The sequence below is a fragment of the Amblyraja radiata genome, chromosome 12 (genome assembly GCF_010909765.2).
Source record: "Amblyraja radiata isolate CabotCenter1 chromosome 12, sAmbRad1.1.pri, whole genome shotgun sequence".
Classification (NCBI taxonomy): domain Eukaryota; kingdom Metazoa; phylum Chordata; class Chondrichthyes; order Rajiformes; family Rajidae; genus Amblyraja; species Amblyraja radiata.
This window is the reverse complement of record NC_045967.1, coordinates 12,386,429-12,406,063: the sequence shown is the minus strand read 5'-3', so window position 1 is coordinate 12,406,063 and position 19,635 is coordinate 12,386,429. Positions and strand designations below refer to the sequence as shown.

The 19,635-nt window shown below is 49.7% G+C and overlaps 1 protein-coding gene across 1 annotated transcript in view; it reads left to right on the top strand.

Moving 5' to 3' along the window:
- The first annotated feature begins 545 nt into the window (after nucleotides 1–545).
- The window catches only part of cd99l2 (CD99 molecule like 2), a 155,062-nt gene continuing 135,972 nt past the window's right edge, over nucleotides 546–19,635 (top strand). Inside the window, exon 1 of the mRNA XM_033030254.1 lies at nucleotides 546–823. Within this exon, the coding sequence (XP_032886145.1) occupies nucleotides 763–823 (61 nt within the window). The 5' untranslated portion in view covers nucleotides 546–762. The remainder of the gene's footprint in view (nucleotides 824–19,635) is intronic.

Genomic DNA, 19,635 nt, shown 5'->3' with positions numbered 1-19,635 from the left:
TCCTGTCTGGAGCTGGAACGGTCTCTGTAAGCTTGTCTGTCACTGCCTGCATCTGACATTGTGCCTGCCCACCTGCCCTCTCTGCCATCCCGTCTCAAACTGGAACAGTCTCTGAGTTGTTGTCACTTTCTCTGCCAATCTGCCTAGCACTGTCTGCCCACTTGTTTACCACTGTGATTGTCTGTCTGTCTGTCTGTCTGTCTGTCTGTCTGTCTGTCTGTCTGTCTGTCTGTCTGTCTGTCTGTCTGCCTGTCTCTATCCACCTGCCTGGCACACTCTATCTGCCAGCCACCCCCTACCCCGGCTCTGCCTGTCCGGCACAATCTCTGCCCGTCTTTGCCCACTATTCTGCCACTCTGTCTGTTTCTGCCTGCCTGGCACTCCTTCTCCCCGCCTCCCTGGCACCGTTTCTCTGCCACAACCCCCCTGCCTGGCACTCTGTCTGCCCGCTTGCCTGGCACACTGTCTGTCTGTCTGTCTGTCTGTCTGTCTGTCTGTCTGTCACCACCCCCTGCCCGCTCCCCCCGCGGCCAACGTGCAGACGCCGAGCGTCAGTGGGTGTCAGAAGGCCGGTGAGTCGGCAGCAGCTGCTCGCCTCGTCGCTCCTGTAACCAGACACTTGCAGCTCAGCCGCCGCCGCCGACCCCCGTCTCCCTCCCTCCCACCCGCACGCCCGCCCCGCTGCGCCCTTGCCCGGCCCTCTCCCCACAGCCTGCACCAACCTCCCGTGGCCAGAAGAGCCAGAGACACAGCCCACTGACCATGGCCCGGGCCCGGCTAGCTGTGCTGCTGTGCGCCGCTCTCACCCTCTTGCTGGAGCGAGGTAAGGAGATGTTTGTTGCAGCCTCTCTCTCTCTCTGTCTCTGGGTGGATCCGACCGCCACTCCCATTATAACGGGGCTGGCTTTACTTCTCAACGCATTACTCCATCCTGTTTACTCCTGCACCAGGCTGGAGTCGCGCTGTAGAAGCAGAGCCTCCCAACAAAATAAACAGAGGCAGAGGGTGAGAGAGATGTCAGTGTATTTATTGTGGGTGTGAATTAACAATGGGGCTTGGAGCCGGACCGTCGCACTGCGCACTGTTGTGGTTAGCAAGTGAATACATTGCCCGTTTCTCTCTGTCCCTCTCTCCTCCACCCCTCCCCCTTCACCCCCCCCCCCCCCTCCACCCCCTCTCTCTCACCCCCCATCTCACGCAGTCTCTCACTCGATCTCTCTACCCCCCTCATCCCCTCTCTCTCCCCCCACCCCACCTCTCTACCCCCTTCACCCCGTCTCTCTCACCCCCTCTCTCCTACCACCCTTTCTTACCCATCTCTCACCCCTTATCTCTCACCCCCCCCCCCCTCATCTCTCACCCCCCATCTCTCTCACTCCATCTCTCTCATTCCATCTCTCTACCCCCTCTCTACACCCCCTCTCTCTACCCACCTCACCCCCTCTCTCTATCCCCCCTCACCCTCTCTATTCCCCCCTCTCTCCCTCAGCCGTGGAATAAAGCCCCTGCTCTTTGTGGGGGTTGGTTACTGGGCTCCTCAGGGTTTTGGGGCTGCTCCAGGTTGAGTTGTTGGCAGTGTTGGGATTACAGTGAGGAGTGAATGTGAGCAGCCATTGAGGTACCCTGCAGAGGACAGGGGCTGGAGTGACAGTGAAGGCGAGGGGCAACTTGGCATCAGACCCTCACTACCTCCTGAGCCTTGCCCACGGCCCCAGGGCACACATTTAGAGTGGGATTAGCAACACAGACAGGGAGAATAGGCTTGAAAGGCAGCAGTGGGCCTCTGCTTCTTGGCACAATAGCAAGATCGGATCTCATTGATTTCACCAGCCGCAGATGAAAGGCTACTCTTTGAGTTCAGTGGATTGCAAATTCTGAGTCAGCAAGTCCTGAAATGACAGATTTATTGAATCTTGAAATTAGTACATTTGTGTTAGAATTATGGCGTGGTGTGCACGATATGATATTTTCTGTTGTTGTCGCACGCATTGATGTTTAAGCAAATTTTAACTTTTAAGCGGATGCTTCTTAAAGAAAGGTTTAGAACTCACAGTATTCAGCATTGGTAAATATGACATTTCTAATACCAGAAGACATGCCTTTAGAGTGAGAGGGAATAGATTTAAAAGAGATGTGTGGGCAAGGTTTTTTACACAGAGGGCGGTGAGTGCCTGAAATGTGCTGCCAGGGGTGGTGGTGGAGGCAGATTCGACCGTGGTTTTTAAGGATAGGCACATAGATATGCAGGGAATGGATGGATGTGGATTATGCACAGGCAGATAAGAAGGGATGGGTGGTTTCAGGTCGAGATCCTTCTTCAGACTCGACCCGAAACTTCACCCATTCCTTCTCTCCAGAGATGCTGCCTGTCCCGCTGAGTTACTCCAGCATTTTGTGTCTACCTTCAATTTAAACCAGCATCTGCAGTTCTTTCCTACACAGGCAGATATGAGCCAGTCTTGGCAACATGTTCAATATGGACATTGTGGCTGAATGGCCTGTTCCTGTACTGTCCTATGAAATGCTGTATCAGATTATAGAGTTGCAGAAGTGTGCAGCACAGTAATAGCCCCCCTTGACCAAACTGGCCTTTCTTGCTCATCTACATTAGTGCTATCTGCCTGCATTGGATCCATATAATTCTAGGACTTGCCTGTATAACTATCACTGAAAAATAGGAATGTGTCTGACTCCACCACCTCTTCCGGAAACAGTGGCACAGCAGTACAGTAGAGCCACTGCGTCACAGCCACAGAGACACGGGCCCTGACTTTGGGCGCTGTCTGTGTGGAGTTTGCACATTCTCCCTGTGACCACTTACATTTCCTCCGGGTGCTCCGGTTTCCTCCCGCATCCCAAAGACCTGCGGGGTTGAAAGTTAATTGGCCCTCTGTAAATCACCCCTAGTGGGATAAGTAGTGAACTAGCGTGGACTCGGTGGGACAAAGAGCCTGTTTCCCTGCTGTATCTACAGTTCCACATTGTCATCCATTCTCTGTATAAACAAAAACACTTTCCCTTCAAATTCCCCCCCCACTACTCCTTCCCCTCATCTCAATCCTATGCCCTCTTGCTTTCTGGTACCCCTGTCGTGGGGTGGATATCTAGTGTTAGGTATGTAGGACTTTAGAAGAATATTTGAGCTGCGTAACATAAGCATGCGTTGCTGTAATAATATTGGTGCGAGCGAATGAATAAAAACGATGATGATGTCATTCATCTGGTATCTCTGCTTGAATAAAAGATGGTTTCTACAACTAAGGGTGTTTGGCTGGGCACCTGTGCCATCTGCAAAATTAATAACATTGATGCACGGACAGAATAAACTCAATATTGCAGATATTCTGAATCAGATTAAGGGAAGTAAAATGAGAGGAATAGATCGGGTAGACGCACAGAGTTTCTTGCCCAGAATAGGGGAATCAAGGACCAGAGGACATAGGTTTGCATGAGGAGGGAAAGATTTTAATAGGAACCTTTTCACACAAGGGGCGGTGGGTCTGTGGAACGAGCTGCCAGAGGAGGTAGTTGAGGCAGGTACTATCGCTATGTTTAAGAAACATTTAGACAGGTGCTTGGATAGGACAGGTTTAGTGGGATATGGGCTAAACGCAGGAAAATGGGACATGTTAGCCATTGTGGGCAAGTTGGGCTGAAGGACTTGTTTCCACGCATTAAGACTCTATGACTTTATAAAGCAGGTAGGTGACACTTCAGTCTGAAAAAGGGTTCCTACCCGAAACGACATCTAACCTTTTTCTAGGGAGATGCTGCTTGACGCGCAGAGTTACTCCAGCCTTTTCATAACCATAATCATACTTTATTAGCCAAGTATGTTTTGCAACATACGAGGAATTTGATTTGCCATACAGTCATACCAATAAAAAGCAACAAAACACACAAAATACATTTTAGCACAAATATCCACCACAGTGACTCCTCCACATTCCTCACTGTGATGGAAGGCGGAAAAGAAGTTCAATCTCTTCGCTTCTTTGTTCTCCCGCGGTCGTAAGGGCCTCGAGCCTTCCGTTGACGGGGCGATCCTAGCCGGCGGTCAGGCCCTCTGCATCGGGGCGATCAAGCTCCTGCATCAGGGGGATGTCAACTCCCCGCACTGGGCGATCGGACCCCGGGTCGGGGCTCGTCGAACCTTCTGCATCGTTGGAGCTTCCCGACTCGGTCTCTACCCGAGACTGCGAGCTCTGCGATGTTGAAATCCACAGGCCGCAGTTGGAGCATCTATCCCAGGCATGGGATCGGCTCCGATGGTATGTCCACGCCCCCGTGATGGGGCTCAGAGTCAGTCCCGAGTAAGGCTGCCAGCTACATGATGTTACGCTGCAGAGCGACTGAAGATACGATCCGGAAGACAATCGCATCTCCGGCAAGGTAAGAGATTGAAAAAATGTTTCCCCCGACTCTCCACATAAAACAAACCAGAGAACATTACCCCAAATTTTTAAAACTCTCTAAAATTTTTTAAAAAAAAGACAATCAGACAAATTGTTGGCGAGGATGCCATTGTGTAGTGCCCCCTGGTGGTGTCTGTCTTTGGTATCAACCAGCATCTGCAGTTCTCTTTTTATTAAGATACCAGACCAAGTGGGACCCGTTGGGTCCCAGTCACACGGGAGGCCTGGTCCCCCCAACGCAACCCGTTCCCCCAAAGCAATATTCCACCACTCTGGGGAGGGGGGGTGTGGGGGAGAGTGGTGTGTGGGGGAGGGTGGTGTGTGGGGGAGGGGGGGTGTAGGGGACGTGTGGGGGAAGGGAAGGGGGCTGGTGTGGGGGATGGGGGTGTTGGGGAGGGGGTGTGTGGGTCCGAGGGGGGGTGTGGGGGAGGGGTGTGTGGGGTAGGGGTGTGGCGGAGGGTGGATGGGGAAGTGGGGTTGTGGCGGAGGGGAGTGTGGGAGGGCGTGTGTGGGGGAGGGGGATGGAGGGTGTGGGGAAGGGGGAAGGGGAATGGGGTTCAAGATGAGAGTTTTAGTAATAGTATAGATAAAGTGCCTTAATTGAGGGATTGCAGGTAATGTATTTGGTGTTGTTACATGAATCTGTCAGCAATGTGCAGTAATTAATGCATTATTCTGGAAGATAATGTCATCCTGCTTGCCGGGAGTGCAGAGAGAAAGGGGAAGGGGAGGATGCGGGGAAGGGGGGGATGCAGGGGAAGGGTGGGTGCGGGGAAAGGGGGTGGTGTGGGGGGGGCTGTTGGGGAGGGGGGGTGGGGGAGGGGTGAGCAGACGCAGCTCGCACTCTGATCAATCTGCAACTTCAGCTTTCGGTCTCATGCAGTAACTCCCGGTCCCACTCCGACTTCATTCAGAAGCTTCCGGTTCAACTTAACAGCTGCCGGCTCACGCTGCTCTCTGCCCGCATGCTGTTCACGGACTCAGCCCCGCCTCAGGGATTTTATTCTCCATTGGTGCCGGAAGGGGCATTACCTTCATGGAGACTGACAGGCGAGAAGACCAATCTGCTGATATCAGGATTTTTTTAAACCTTCATAACTTTTCTAATATTTCATCGATCGGAACAAAACTTGGCAGAGGAGATGAGTAAGGTAGCGCAAAATCCTAGCGATATAGATTACCTTTTTTGCACAAATCTTAAAAAACGCAAACCGGAAATGGTCAAGATGAGAGTTTTAGTAATAGTATAGATAGATATAGATAGATAGATACATAAGGAACTGCAGATGCTGGAATCCTCCGCTCAACACAAAGCGCTGGAGGAACTCAGTGGGTTAGGCAGTATCTGTTGAGGGAAATGGACAGATGCCATTTTGGGTCGGGACTGCATGGGAACTGGGTCGGAACTCCATGGGCCCCAATGAGTGGAAAGGGATGTGGACAGCACCACCTAGTGAGCTGGATGGTGAACCATTGGATGAATGGCAGATTATTGGAGTTTTGTTGCATACTGAGTTCTCAGTGCCATTTCCAGAGATGGTTCTGTGCATTTCTTTGCATCTAAAAGCTGTCCATCATCATCCATATGAACAGAAGCTATTTCATGATTGCGTGGTGTCCTCCACTTTGATTTTTTAAAAATATTTTAGATTAGAGATACAGCATGGGAACAGGCCCTTCAGCGCACTGAGTCTGCACCAACCATCAATCACCCTGTGCACTAGCACTATCTTACACACTAGGGACAATTTACAATATTTTACCAAAGCCAATTAACCTACAAACCTGTACGCCTTTGGATTGTGGGAGGAAACCGGAGCACCCATTGAAAACCAATGCGGTCACAGGAAGAAGGTAAAAACTCCATAAAGACAGCACCCGTAGTCGGGTTCGAACCTGGTCCTCTGCTGCTGTAAGGCAGCAACTCTACCGCTGCGCCACTGTGCTGCCTTAATCTCCAGTGTTGTGACGTTAGTTCATGATAGTACAGCTGATTGATTAGTTGAAAGATACATCATGAAAATGAGCCCACAAGCCCACTGAGTCCATGCCACCCATCGATCACCCGCTCACCCTAGTGGTATGTTATCCCATTTTCTCACCCACTTCACGTACACTAGGGCCAATATACAGAGGGCCAAATAACCTGTAAACCCACATGCCTTTGGGACGTGGAAGGACACCGCACCCAGAGGAAACCCATGCAGTCGCAGGGAGAGAGCGCAAAGTGCTGGAGTAACTCAGTGGGTCAGGCAGCATCTCGGGAGACCATGGATAGCTGATTTTCTGGATCAGAACCCTTTGTCCAAACTCCATACAGAGAGCACACATGGTCAGGATTGAACCCGGATCGTTGACTCTGCAAGGCATTGCTTGGATACAATTAAAATGATCATTTTACGAGGATTGTATTGTGTGAGTTTCTGGCTCTTTACACAAAAGTAAAACTACCAATATCGTACACAAACTGTGTCTGAATAGCATCACAGCATCAGAATAATAATGCAAATAAGCTATTGTGCACAAATTAGTCCCTCGGACTACAACAATAGGAGCACAGTCAGGCCACATGGACTTCCGCTACTATTAAATAAAGTCATCACTTGTCTGGTCATTGGCCTTAATGATTTCCTGCCTGTTTTCCACAACTCTCGATTCCCCTCTAGTTCAAAAGCACTACCTCAGCAGTTCCCACAGCTGTGTCTGGTTGAATGGTTCAATAGTCTTTGTTTGTCACATATGTAATTGCACAGTGAAATTCATCTTGCATGTATTACACATGCGGGCGCCGTCATGTTTTGGCGCCATTTCCAAAGTCCGGTCAGCCCGTGTTCTCAATGTACTGGAGCAGTTCCCACAAGCCGATGGATGTTCTTCTGCTTTCCTGGCCATCCTTGTGCCCCGGGGTCGTACTCCTGCAGCCTACCTTGCAGGCACTGGAGGCATTAGCCTGCTGCACCCTCCCACCTGCCCTTGCTCCTCACTTCCGACGTCTCCAGTGGCTCCCTCCCGGTCCCGCTGACCGACGAGCCTTTGGCCAGGCCGATGAGCCTTTGGGCGGGTTCCTGGTCCTGCCAACCTCCAGGCCTTCGGGTGGGATCCCACCGACCGACAGGCCTTTTGGGTGGAGAATTCAAAGATTCACAAGACTCTGAGAAAATAAAGTCTTCCTTAGCTCAATATTGATTGGGTGCCCCGTAAGACTTTGTAAACTAATTCTAGATTTCTTTCATCATCTTTCACAATATTTTTACCACACAGGAAGCGGTGGGTTTGTGGATGAGCTGCCAGAGGAAGTGGTAGAGGCGCGCACATTATTATTGGTTCATTACTGTCACGTGTACCGAGGTACAGCGAAAAGCTTTGTTTTGCGTGATGTCCATCAAATCAGATGATACTGTTCATAAATACAATCACTCTTAACTCTAGTACAAGAGATAGAACGAAGGCCCCCACCGTGCCAGAGACTCGGGTTCGATCCTGACCTCGTGTACTCTCTTTACGGAGTTTACATGTTTGTCCTGTGACCGCGTGGGTTTTCTCTGGGTGGTTTCCACCCACGTCCCAAAGACATACGGATGTGTACGTTAATTAGCCTCTAAATTATCCCTAGTGTAGGGAATGAACTAGAAAGCGGGATCACATAGAACTAGTGTGATGGTCGGCTTTGACTCGATGGGCTGAAGGGCCTGTTCCCATGCTGTATGTCTATAATCCAAAACTAGAAATGGTACTAGATTTACAGGTAGGAAAGAAATTTAAAAGAGTAGGCCGATTATGTTGGATGTTTGTAGATTCTGCTCGGAGACCAGCATGCAAAGTGTCGCCACATTCCGGCACCATCTTGCCTATGTTCTGAGAGTTCTGTGTTTAATGCAAAAAAAGACAAAGTGCTGGAGTAACTCAGCGGGTCAGGCAGCATCTCTGCAGAACATGGATAGGCAATGTTTCAGGTTGGGACCCTTGTGCTGAGGCCAGGCGCCAGTTCTCGGACACCTCCCTGACCTCTCCCTGACCATGACCCCATAGACGAACACCAGGCCATCATCTCCCCCCCAAGGCTGTTTTTCAGATCTCACCACCTCCTGTGATCTCCCTGCTGCAGCTTTCTGCTCGCCCTCTGTTTAATGCTTTTATTTCCATCACTTATCCCATCATGAGGGAACTTGAACATAAAAACAACATCCCAGAGTTAACTGGTCCTTAAAGCATCTGTGGAAATTATAACTCTCAGCTGGTCATTAATGTTTGGTTGTGTGTCCTCGAGTGACTTTTTATTCGTAGTGTTGTCTTCCCAAGGTGCCGTCTTCTCTGTTCCGTGCAGTTACTGGTCACAGTGATTGATGTAAGTGATTAATGGGTTTGATAGAGGTTATTATTTGTTAAATGTAGATAGTCATAAGGTCATAGTCATACAGTGTGAAAACATGCCAGATCGGCCCATCTTGCCCACACCAACCAACCTGCCCCATCTGCACTAGTCCCAGATATGAAGAATACAGAGCTGAATATGAGGAGAGTGAGGTTACATCCAATGTAACACCTAGTTGTAATTTTACAAAGTATTGCGGTGAGTACCCGAGAGCTGTACAGTGTATGAACAGGCATTTGGACACCTATATTCTGGCCATCATGCCTATCTATACTAATGCCACTTGTCTGCATTCATTCTGTGTCCCTCTATTGACTAGTACGGGTGTCGGGTGTTAAGGGGGTTGAGAGGGGAAGATAGATCAGCCATGATTGAATGGCGGAGTAGACTTGATAGACCAGATGGCCTAATTCTGCTCCTATCACTGATGAACTTATGAACTCCATGCCTCAGAGGGCGGTGGAGGCAGGTTCTCTGGATGCTTTCAAGAGAGAGCTGGATATGGCTCTTAAAAATAGCGGAGCCAGGGGATATGGGGAGAAGGCAGGAATGGGGTACTGATTGGGGATGATCAGCGGTGCTGGCTCGAATAGCCGAATGGCCTGCTCCTTCACCTATTGTCTATTGTCTATTCAGTGTCCTTGCCTCCATCAGCACTTCTGGCATCTCATTCAGATACTAGCCACTCTTTATGTGGAAAAAACATTACACCTCAAATCCCCTTGAAAACCTACTGTTGATGAGCTTCATGCTCATAACAGCACATTTTAACAGCTGGGAAGAAACTGTCCCTGAATCTGGAGAAGGACACAAAAAGCTGGAGTAACTCAGCGGGACAGGTGGCATCTCTGGAGAGAAGGAATGGATGACATTTCGGGACGAGACCCTTCTTCAGACTGGTGGGGGAGGTGTGTGCATTCACACTTCTGTATCAGTTGCCTGATAGGAGAGGGGAGAAAGGGGAGTGACCAGGGTGAGACTGGTCCTTGATTATGCTGTTAGCCTTGCCGAGGCAGCGCATAGTGTAAATGGAGTTAATGGAAGGGAGGTTGGTTTGTGCGATGGTCTGAGTTGCGTCCACAAATCTCTGCAATTTCTTGCGGTTTTGGATGGAGCTGTTCCCAAACCATGCTGTGATGCATAAAATGCTTTCCACGTCGCATCTGTAGAGGTTGATGAGAGTTGTTTAGGACATGCCGAATGTCCTTAGCCTTCTAAGGAAGTGGAGGCATTGGTGTGCTTTCTTGGCCATTGCTTCAATATGGATGATCCAGGCCAAGTTGCTGGTGATATTTAGTCTTCGGAACTTGAAGCTTTCAACCATCTCTACATCTGCGCCCTCGATACATACCGGATGCCGAAGTATGTGTGCCGTTTTGCTTCCTGAAGTCGACCACGATCTTCGTTGTTTTGCTGATATTGAGTAAAAGGTTGTTGACTTACTGACACCAGATCACAAGGTTCACAATCTCCATCTACAAACAATATCCTTTCATTCCTTGCTTATCGAGAATCTATCCACAGGGCTCGAAATTAACGGTTGCCCGGGTGCCATTAACCACTCAAAGCACCGCCGGGCAACCTAAACACCGAGTCATTTTGCCCGGCTTGGCAACCAGATACTGGTTTGTACCGAAGATAGACACAAAAAACTGGAGTAACTCCGCGGGTCAGGCAGCATCTCTGGAGAAAAGGAACGCGACAATTTGTGTCAGCGGTGACGGCTGTATTGCGTGGGAAAGATACTAGTGCGGGGTGACAAAAGGTCGGAGCGAATGATGGCCCCCGAACAGCGACAGCGGCTCCATCTCCTCCTCCTCCCGCCCCTCGCCCGCCCTGATAAGGGCCGCTGCTTGCAAACCCGCTAACGGCGCACTTTCAAAACAAACCCTCCCGCACGCCGAGGCCGGGAGGAGGGAGGGAGGGGGAGGCCTCGGCGTGCGGGAGGGTTTGTTTTAAAAGCGGTTATCGCCGTTAGCGGGTTTGCAAGCAGCGGCCGCTATCAGGGAGGAGGAGCAGATGGAGCCGCTGCTGCTGCTGTGCGGGACCCGTCATTCGCTCCAACACTTCTGAAGCAGCTGCACCAAAGATACTATCGCTATGGGATCTTTGAGCTGCACCGCTCGGCCCCGCACCTTGCTGTTGGCTGGCGGAGGAGGGAGGCGGTGGCGAGGAAATCCCAACGGCCAAGGCAGCGGGCGATGTTGTCCGAGGAGCGCTGACCCTCCTTCCTCCCCACCTCGCCCCCCCTTCTCTCTCTCTCTCTCTCTCTCTTGTACGCCTTCCCCACCCCCCTCTTATACTGGGACCCCTCCTCTCCATCGCGCACTGATCCCCATTCCCGCCTCTATTCAGTCCTCACTGACATCCCCTGTGCTCCCCTCCCCATCTCCCCCCCCCCCCCAATCTATTCATCCTGCGCTGATCACCCTATCCACCTCGCATTGATTCTCCTGCCACCCCCCCCTCCCCCCCCATCCACCCTGCACTGGTTCCCCAATTCACCCTGTACTTACCCCTTTCCCATCCATCCTGCACTTCTCCTCCATCCATCCTGTACTGATCCCCCATCCATCCTGTACTAATCCACGCATTCATCCCGTACTGACCCACCCTCCATTGACCCGGCACCTTCCCCTCATTCATCCTGTAGTGATCCCCCATTCATTCTGCACAGACCCTCCGAGCCACACTGTACTGACCCCCCCCCCCCCCCAATTCATCCTGCGCTGATCTCCCCCCCCCCATCCATCCTGTACTGATCATCCAATTCAAGAAGAATGGGGGAAACAGTCTGAAGAAGGGTCTCGACCCAAAACGTTGCCCATTTCCTTCGCTCCATAGATGCTGCCTCACCCGCTAAGTTTCTCCAGCACTTTTGTCTACCCCCATCCATCCCGTACTGAACCCCCCCCCCATTCAACACCACTGACATCCCCCGTGCTCTCCCCTCACAATTTTACCTACTCCAACCAACACGTACTAATTCACCTGCCTTAATCCATCCATTCTGCACCGACTGCCTTCTAACCCTCCTCCTCCTCCCCCCCCCCCCCCCCCCCCGCCATCTATCCACCCCGCACTGATTCACACACACCCCCCTCCCTGACCCTATTGTCCTGGAAATGTCTTCAGAGCGAACATTGACTATGTTTGATAACGGAATGCAATCAAATGTGTTTTAATTCCCAATGTTATTATTTGTTTTAATCCATAAAGATGGTTTAATTAAATTGTGAACACGTGAAACATTAAAACCGCAGTGTTCGATTGACACGTTATTACAGAATTCATTTTAACGGCAAATCAATTCTCTTAATATGGAATATCAGTACTGTAGTTATTTAATGAGCAACATTCACAACTATACGTATGCATATATGTTACCATGGTCCAGGATTTATTGACATAGGTTGAGCATACGCTGAATAATTCAACCACATTTTTGTTTGGAAGTAGAAAGAACTAATAGAAATTGCATTAATTGCAATGTGTGAAAAGAGTTGAGATACTGTCTTATAATTTTGCTGCATGTCATTGTGGGATATATCATGTCTTGATTGGTGAATGTTTAGTTTGTGACTTTATTTGAAGCAGAAATAATATGTGAATGCTTCATTGAGTATAATTCCGACTGGTAACTACGCACTTCGTCCGAGCACATAGCCATCTTAAATGACCACCTAAACTGTCATTTGGCAACCTAAAAAGCTGCCACGGCTGCCCGGCTGGCAACAGGGGAAAACAATTAAGCGAGAGCCCTGATCCATCACTGCTTTAAAATATATTGAACACTCTACTTCCATTTGTCATTTGAAGGAAGTTCTAAAGACACTTGACTTTCTCTGAGGAGAAAAAAATTCCTAATCTCTGTTTTAAACAGTTGACCTCTTATTTTTAAATGGTGACCTCTATTTCCAAGAGTTTGCTTAGCTTGGTTTTCTTCTTTATAGTTTCCTCAATCTGCCTAATAGAGGAAGTACTTCAAGAACATTATGAAAACTGCAATATCTGATATGTGTCATAGAGTTTGGGGCTAGAATTGATATATTATTTTTCATAATCTGCAGAATCAGCGCAAATTAGTTCCAACACGTTCACGCCTATTAGAACCACATATATATCTGAATTCACATCTGGAAAGGCTTGCTAATGCAGCTTTTAACAAAGACATTTTCATCACCTCGCAACTCAATCAGAAGTGGCATCAGATAAGACTTTGGTGCTCCAATCCAATTAAGTTCTTTTCCCAGCTCATTTGATTTTCTTCCTTAATCTAATTCTCTCTTTTTAAAGTAGATTTTATAATTTCTGCTTAAATATAACACATGTCAATGCACATTAGTAACCCAGAGGCTGCTACTGACAAATGAGAGATATGAGTTCAGATTCAAGCATGGCGGTGATGGGCGGCATGGTGGCGCAGCGGTAGAGTTGCTGCCTCTCAGCGCCAGAGACCCGGGTTCGATCCTGACTATGGGTGCTGCCTATACGGAGTCTGCACTTTCTCTCTGTGACTGCGTAGGTTTTCTCTGATTGCACATCATTAACGCGGAGACCCACAGCCATCAGTTCAATGTCCGGGCCACACACACACACACGCTTCTACACCGTGATGTGACCAGAGTTGTACCAACCGCTGTCACTCTCTCTCTAGTCCCTGTCCGCCCGAGCCGTCAGAAAGCCGTCCACACTCACACTAGACTCCAAATTGTTCTCATGTCCCCGCAAACACCGAGATCACTGCACTTCGTCCGAGTCCTCACCAGCGCAGCCAGCACGTCCATCTTGTTTCTCGGCAACCTCGCATTTCCCACTGTGCCTGGAAGGCAATCACTTATACCTTCTTTCCTCCTTGTCTCCCGTGGTCAGGGCGATCGAAGCTCCCACATCGGTGCGATCGAAGTTCCCGTGATCGGGGATTCAGTATAGCGAAGTGAGTCATGCATTTTGGTAATACGAATAAAGGCATAGATTATTTTCCAAATGGAGAGAGAATTCAGAAATCTGAGGTGCAAAGGGACTTGGGAGTGCTGGTGCAGGACTCCCAAGTAGTTAACTTGTAAGTTGAATCGGTAGTAAGGAAGGCAAATTCAATGCTAGCAATTATACCAAGAGGACTGGAATACAAAAATGCATAGATAGAGTGGATGTGGAAAGGATGTGTCCACTGGTGGGAGAGTCTAGGACCAGAGGTCATAGCTTCAGAATTAAAGGCCGCTCTTTTAGAAAGGAGGCGAGGAGGAACAGAGGGTAGTTAATCCGTGGAACACATTGCCACAGAGGGCTGTGGAGGCCAAATCAGTGGATAATTTAACGGCAGAAATAATAATAACTAGACTAAGTGGGACCCGTTGGGTCCCATTCACCACGCTGGGTGTGTGGTGGGAGGGGGGAGTGTGGAGTGGGAGGTGAGGCCTGTATGTGGGCGGGAGGGGTTTGTGAGGGGGGTGCGGGAGGGGGGGGGTGTGGGCAGGGGGTATGTGTGGGCGGGGGGTTGTGGGCAGGGGTTTAAGGATGGGAGGGGTGGGTTGTGGGGGGGTGGAGTTGTGGGAGAGAGGGGGTTGTGGGGGAGAGGGGGGTTTGTGGGGGAGAGGGGTGTGTGTGGGCAGGGGGAGGATTGTGAGGGGTGTGCGGGATGGAGGGGTGTATGGGAGGGAGTGATGTGTGGGAGGGGGGTGTGTGTGGGCAGGGAGGTTGTGGGGGGGGAGTGGTGTAGGGGTGGGAGGGGTGTGGGGGAGAGGAGTGTGGGGTGAGGGGTGTGGGAGGTGGGTGTGCGTAGGCAAGGGGGTTGTGGGGGGAGTGGTGTGTGCAACGTGGGGAGCGGTGTGTGGGCGGGGGGGTGAGGGGGTGGGGCAGGGGGGAGAGAGCTCGGAGTAAAGACGGGGAAGAGCCATGGGGGAGAGTACGGTATCATGGGGGAGGGGGCAGGAGCCAGCGAGGGGGACCAGAGGGGAAGGGGTTTGCGGTGCGATGGGAACTCACAGCGGGCGCTGGCCACTGGTCGATCCGCTGGCCGCACTCCTTTGCCGGGATCAGAATCTCTGCTCTCCGTCTCCGCGTCGGGCTGAGTCGGGCTGTTTCCGGTCCCTCCCTCCCTCCGTTTGGAGACCTCCGCCGGCCATCCAGAGCCTCCCACAGCTGCAGTAAAGAAGCGATGGCGCAGGAAGGTGCAGACCGACACGCGGAGTGACAGTAAAAGCGACCAATCCGCGCGGCGCTGAATGGCAGGCGAGGCAATCGATCTGTGCACGCGCGGTTTTTAAGATTTTTGAACCTCGATTACTCTTACCAGCTTCCACCGATCAGAATGAAACTTGGTACAATTGCAGCACAGGAGAACGGTGAATAAGCTGGCGAAAAATCGTAGCGCTATCGCGCACCATTTTTGCGCAAATAGAATGACCGCCAAACTGAAAGATAACAAGATCAGAGTTTTAGTTATGTATAGATGGATAGATAAAATAATAACTTTATTTGCAAAGCACTTTTCATACAATTGAATGCAACCCAAAGTGCTTTTCACAAAAACACAGGTCGAAACAAAAATACAATTTAAAACAGTAAGGACATAGAAAGCACAGATTTATATAAAAATATGAAATAAAATATAAAATAGTGTAAAAGAACAAAAAACAACCACACTGAGGTCAAATACAGAGTCCCATCTATATATTACTAAAAGTCTGTTCTTGACCGGTTTTGGCGAACTGTGCTGCGATTTCCAAGAGAACGCCGCCACCTACGGCCGTCATTTTTGGCCACCTCGCTCAGAGCCCCCCTCCGCCGCATGTGTGCCGAGGATTTTTCCAGTCGATGAAAAATGACAGAGATATTAATGATTTTACAAAATTCCCCATTCTCTCTGCTGCCCCCGCTGGCGGCAGGGGGGATGGACTATAAAACCAGGAAGTGGTGTGCCTCAATTAGGCTGCAAGCTGGAGGAAGGCAGAGGGTCACGTTTCTCTGAGCTGTGAATAACACTGAACACATGTCCACACAACTGTGAGTAAGTACCCTTAATGTGGTTTGAAAATGAAAATATGGTTAAAGTAAAAAAGCACTGCCTGCAAATGGTTGTTTGGGGGGTTTGGGTTGAAATAAAAAGGCACTCTCTCTCCCCCCTCTCCTCCCCCCCCCCTCTCCTCTCACCCCTCCCCTCTCCTCTCCCCCCCTCTCCTCTCCCCCCCTCTCCTCTCCCCCCCCCTCTCCTCTCCCCCCTCTCCTCTCCCCCCCCTCTCCTCTCCCCCCCCTCTCTACTCCCCCCCCTCTCCTCTCCACCCCCCCTCTCCTCTCCCCCCCCTCTCATCTCCCCCCCTCTCCTCTCCCCCCCCTTCTCCACTCCCCCCCCCTCTCCTCTCCCCCCTCTCCTCTCCCCCCTCTCCTCTCCCCCCTCTCATCTCCCCCCCTCTCCTCTCCCCCCCTCTCCTCTCCCCCCTCTCCTCTCCCACCCTCCATCCTCCCCCTCACCTCTCCCCCTCCCCTCACCTCTCCCCCTCCCCTCACCTCTCCCCCTCCCCTCTCCCCCCCTCCCCTCACCCCCCCCCCCCCCCTCTCCCCCTCACTCTCACCCTCTCTCTCCTCCCCTCCATCCCCACCTTTCCCCTCTCACCCACCCTCCCTCTTCTCCTCCTCGCCACCCCTTAACCCTCCCTCTTCTCCTCCTCGCCACCCCTTCTCCCTCTTGCCCCTCTCTCTGTGTCTCTGCCCCTTCTCTCTCTGCCCTCACTCTCTACCCCCCCCCCCTCCCCCCCCTCTCTAGATGTGACTGCAAGTTGGGGGCTATGCGTCAGTAGATAGGGTGGTTATGGGGTAAAAGGAGCAAATTAATAATATTAATATAATATCAAGGGGGGTAATTAGCGTGAGTGTGGGGGGGGGGGGGGATAGTTAGTGTGTGTGACGCTGCATGCCGCCTCCCCCCCACAACCGCACGTTGGGGGAACAGACCCAACGGGTCTGCACTTGGTCTAGTATACTATATGAGCACACAAGCTGTTGAAGGCTACACTGAGATAAATACAAGAGAATAAGAGTAATTTTTACAATGTCATCAGAAGAAGTAAAGTCAGTTAAAAGCTTGATTGAAAAGAGAAGTTTTTAGCTGCCGTTTAAAATGTCAACTGAGTGTGCGTCTCTCATAGCCCTGGGTCGGGTATTCCACAGCTTGGGGGCGTCATTGAAAAAGGCTGCTTCACCAATTTTCTTATTGCCACGGCATTGAGAGGCTAACAGGCCGGCGGCATCAGACGACCTGAGCGCTCGAGTAGGGGCATAGTGAAGGGGGGACTCTGTAAAATATGCTGCTCCTAAGCCATTTAGGGCTTTATAGACAAGAAGGAGGACTTTATAATCTACCATGGATCTCACAGGGAGCCAATGAAGGGAGTATAATACTGGGGTGATATGTTCCCTTTCCTTGGTATTTGTTAAAAGCCGGGCTGCGGCATTTTGAATGAGCTGCAACTTGTTGGTGGATTATGAAGGCAGACCGGTAAATAAGGCATTACAGTAATCAAGTCTGCTTGATAGGAAAGCATGTCTGAGTTTTTACAGTCACGTTGAGTTAAGAAAGGCCGTACTTTAGCAATATTTCTGAGGTGATAGAAAGCACACTTTGTTACCTTATTGATGTGAGATTTAAAATTAAGATCATTGATAATTTTTAACCCCAGGCTTGTGACTTCTTGTTTGACATAGGCAGTCAAATTTCCCACTTTACTGAGTAACATCTCACTCTTGAGTTTTGATCCAAGTAATAACATTTCTGTCGTGTCATCGTTGAGTTTAAGAAAGTTAGCATTCATCCATTTTTTAATGGAAAATAGGCAGGATGTCAAAGAACTTGAGGCATTTGCATCAGTGGGTTCGACAGAGAGGTATAACTTAGTGTCATCGGCATAACTTAGAAAATTTACATGATGTTGTCTGATAACTCCTCCTAGCGGCAACATATACAAGGAAAAGAGTAACTGGTCAAAGCAGCGACTTTGTGCTACACCAAAGGGTGTATCATGCAGCTGTGACACATAGTCCCCATGGAGAACAAAGTACTTCCTCCCACAGGAAGGTTCCATGATTGGAACCAACTTAGTACCTGATCTGACAGGCCGACCCAGTTTTTTAGGCAATCTAAGCCACAATATAAGAATACTGTGATCTATGGTGTCAAAAGCTACTGTGAGGTCTAAGAAGATCAGCACTGAGACTTTGTCTCGTCAGTGCTAACTCTAAGGTCACTGACTATTTTTATCAGGGCAGTCTCAGTGCTGTAAATTTGCTCTGAAACCAGATTGGAATTTCCCTAAAAAGTCATTTTGAATCAGAAAGTGTTGTATTTGGTCGAATACCACTTTCGCCAGTACCTTGCTGATACCTCGAGGCCCTTTATCAAATGAACCGGATTTGATAAAGGACCTCGAGGTTAATGAGCCATTAGGAAGCAGGGACCATAACATGGTCAGGTTTAATCTACAATTGGAGAGGGAGAAGAGTAGATCGGAGGTGTCAGTGTTGCAGTTGAATAAAGGGGACTATGGGGCAATGAGGGAGGAGCTGGCCAAAGTTGACTGGAAAGATACACTAGCAGGGATGACAGTGGAACAAAAATGGCAGGTGTTTCTAGGAATAATACAGAAGGTGCAGGATCAGTTCATTCCTAGGAGGAAGAAAGATTCCAAGGGGTGAAAGGGACCATGGCTGACAAGGGACATCAGGGACGGTATAAAAATTAAAGCGAAGAAGTACAACGTAGCAAAGATGAGCGGGAAGCAAGAGGATTGGGTAATGTTTAAAGAACAACAGAAGATAACCAAAAAGACAATACGGGGAGAGAAGATGAGGTACGAAGGTAAGCTAGCCAAGAATATAAAGCAGGATAGTAAAAGCTTCTTTAGGTATGTGAAGAGGAAAAAATTAGTTAAGACCAAAGTTGGACCCTTGAAGACCGAAAAAGGTGAATTTATTATGGGGAACAAGGAAATGGCAGATGAGTTGAACAGGTACTTTGGATCTGTCTTCACTAAGGAGGACACAAACAATCTTCCTGATATAGTAGTGGCCAGAGGATCTGTGGTGACGGGGGAACTGAAGGGAATCCACATTAGGCAGGAAATGGTGTTGGATAGACTGATGGGACTGAAGTCTGATAAATCCCCAGGGCCTGATGGTCTGCATCCCAGGGTACTTAAGGAAGTGACTCTAGAAATCGTGGATGCATTGGTGATAATTTCCCAATGTTCTATAGACTCAGGATCAGTTCCTGTGGATTGGAGGGTAACTAATGTTATCCCACTTTTTAAGAAAGGCGGGAGAGAGAAAACAGGGAATTATAGACCAGTTAGCCTGACATCGGTGGTGGGGAAGATGCTGGAGTCAATTATAAAAGATGAGATAGCCGAACATTTGGATAGCAGTAACAGGATCGGTCCGAGTCAGCATGGATTTACGAAGGGGAAATCATGCTTGACTAATCTTCTGGAATTTTTTGAGGATGTAACTAGGAAAATGGACAAGGGAGAGCCAGTGGATGTGGTGTACCTGGACTTTCAGAAAGCATTTGGTAAGGTCCCACATAGGAGATTAGTGGGCAAAATTAGGGCATATGGTATTGGGGGTAGAGTGCTGACATGGATAGAGAAATGGTTGGCAGACAGGAAACAAAGAGTAGGGATTAACGGGTCCCTTTCAGAATGGCAGGTAGTGACTAGTGGGGTACCGCAAGGCTCGGTGCTGGGACCGCAGCTATTTACAATATACATCAATTACTTGAATGAAGGGATTCAAAGCAACATTAGCAAATATACAGATGACACAAAGCTGGGTGGCAGTGTGAACTGTGAAGAGAAT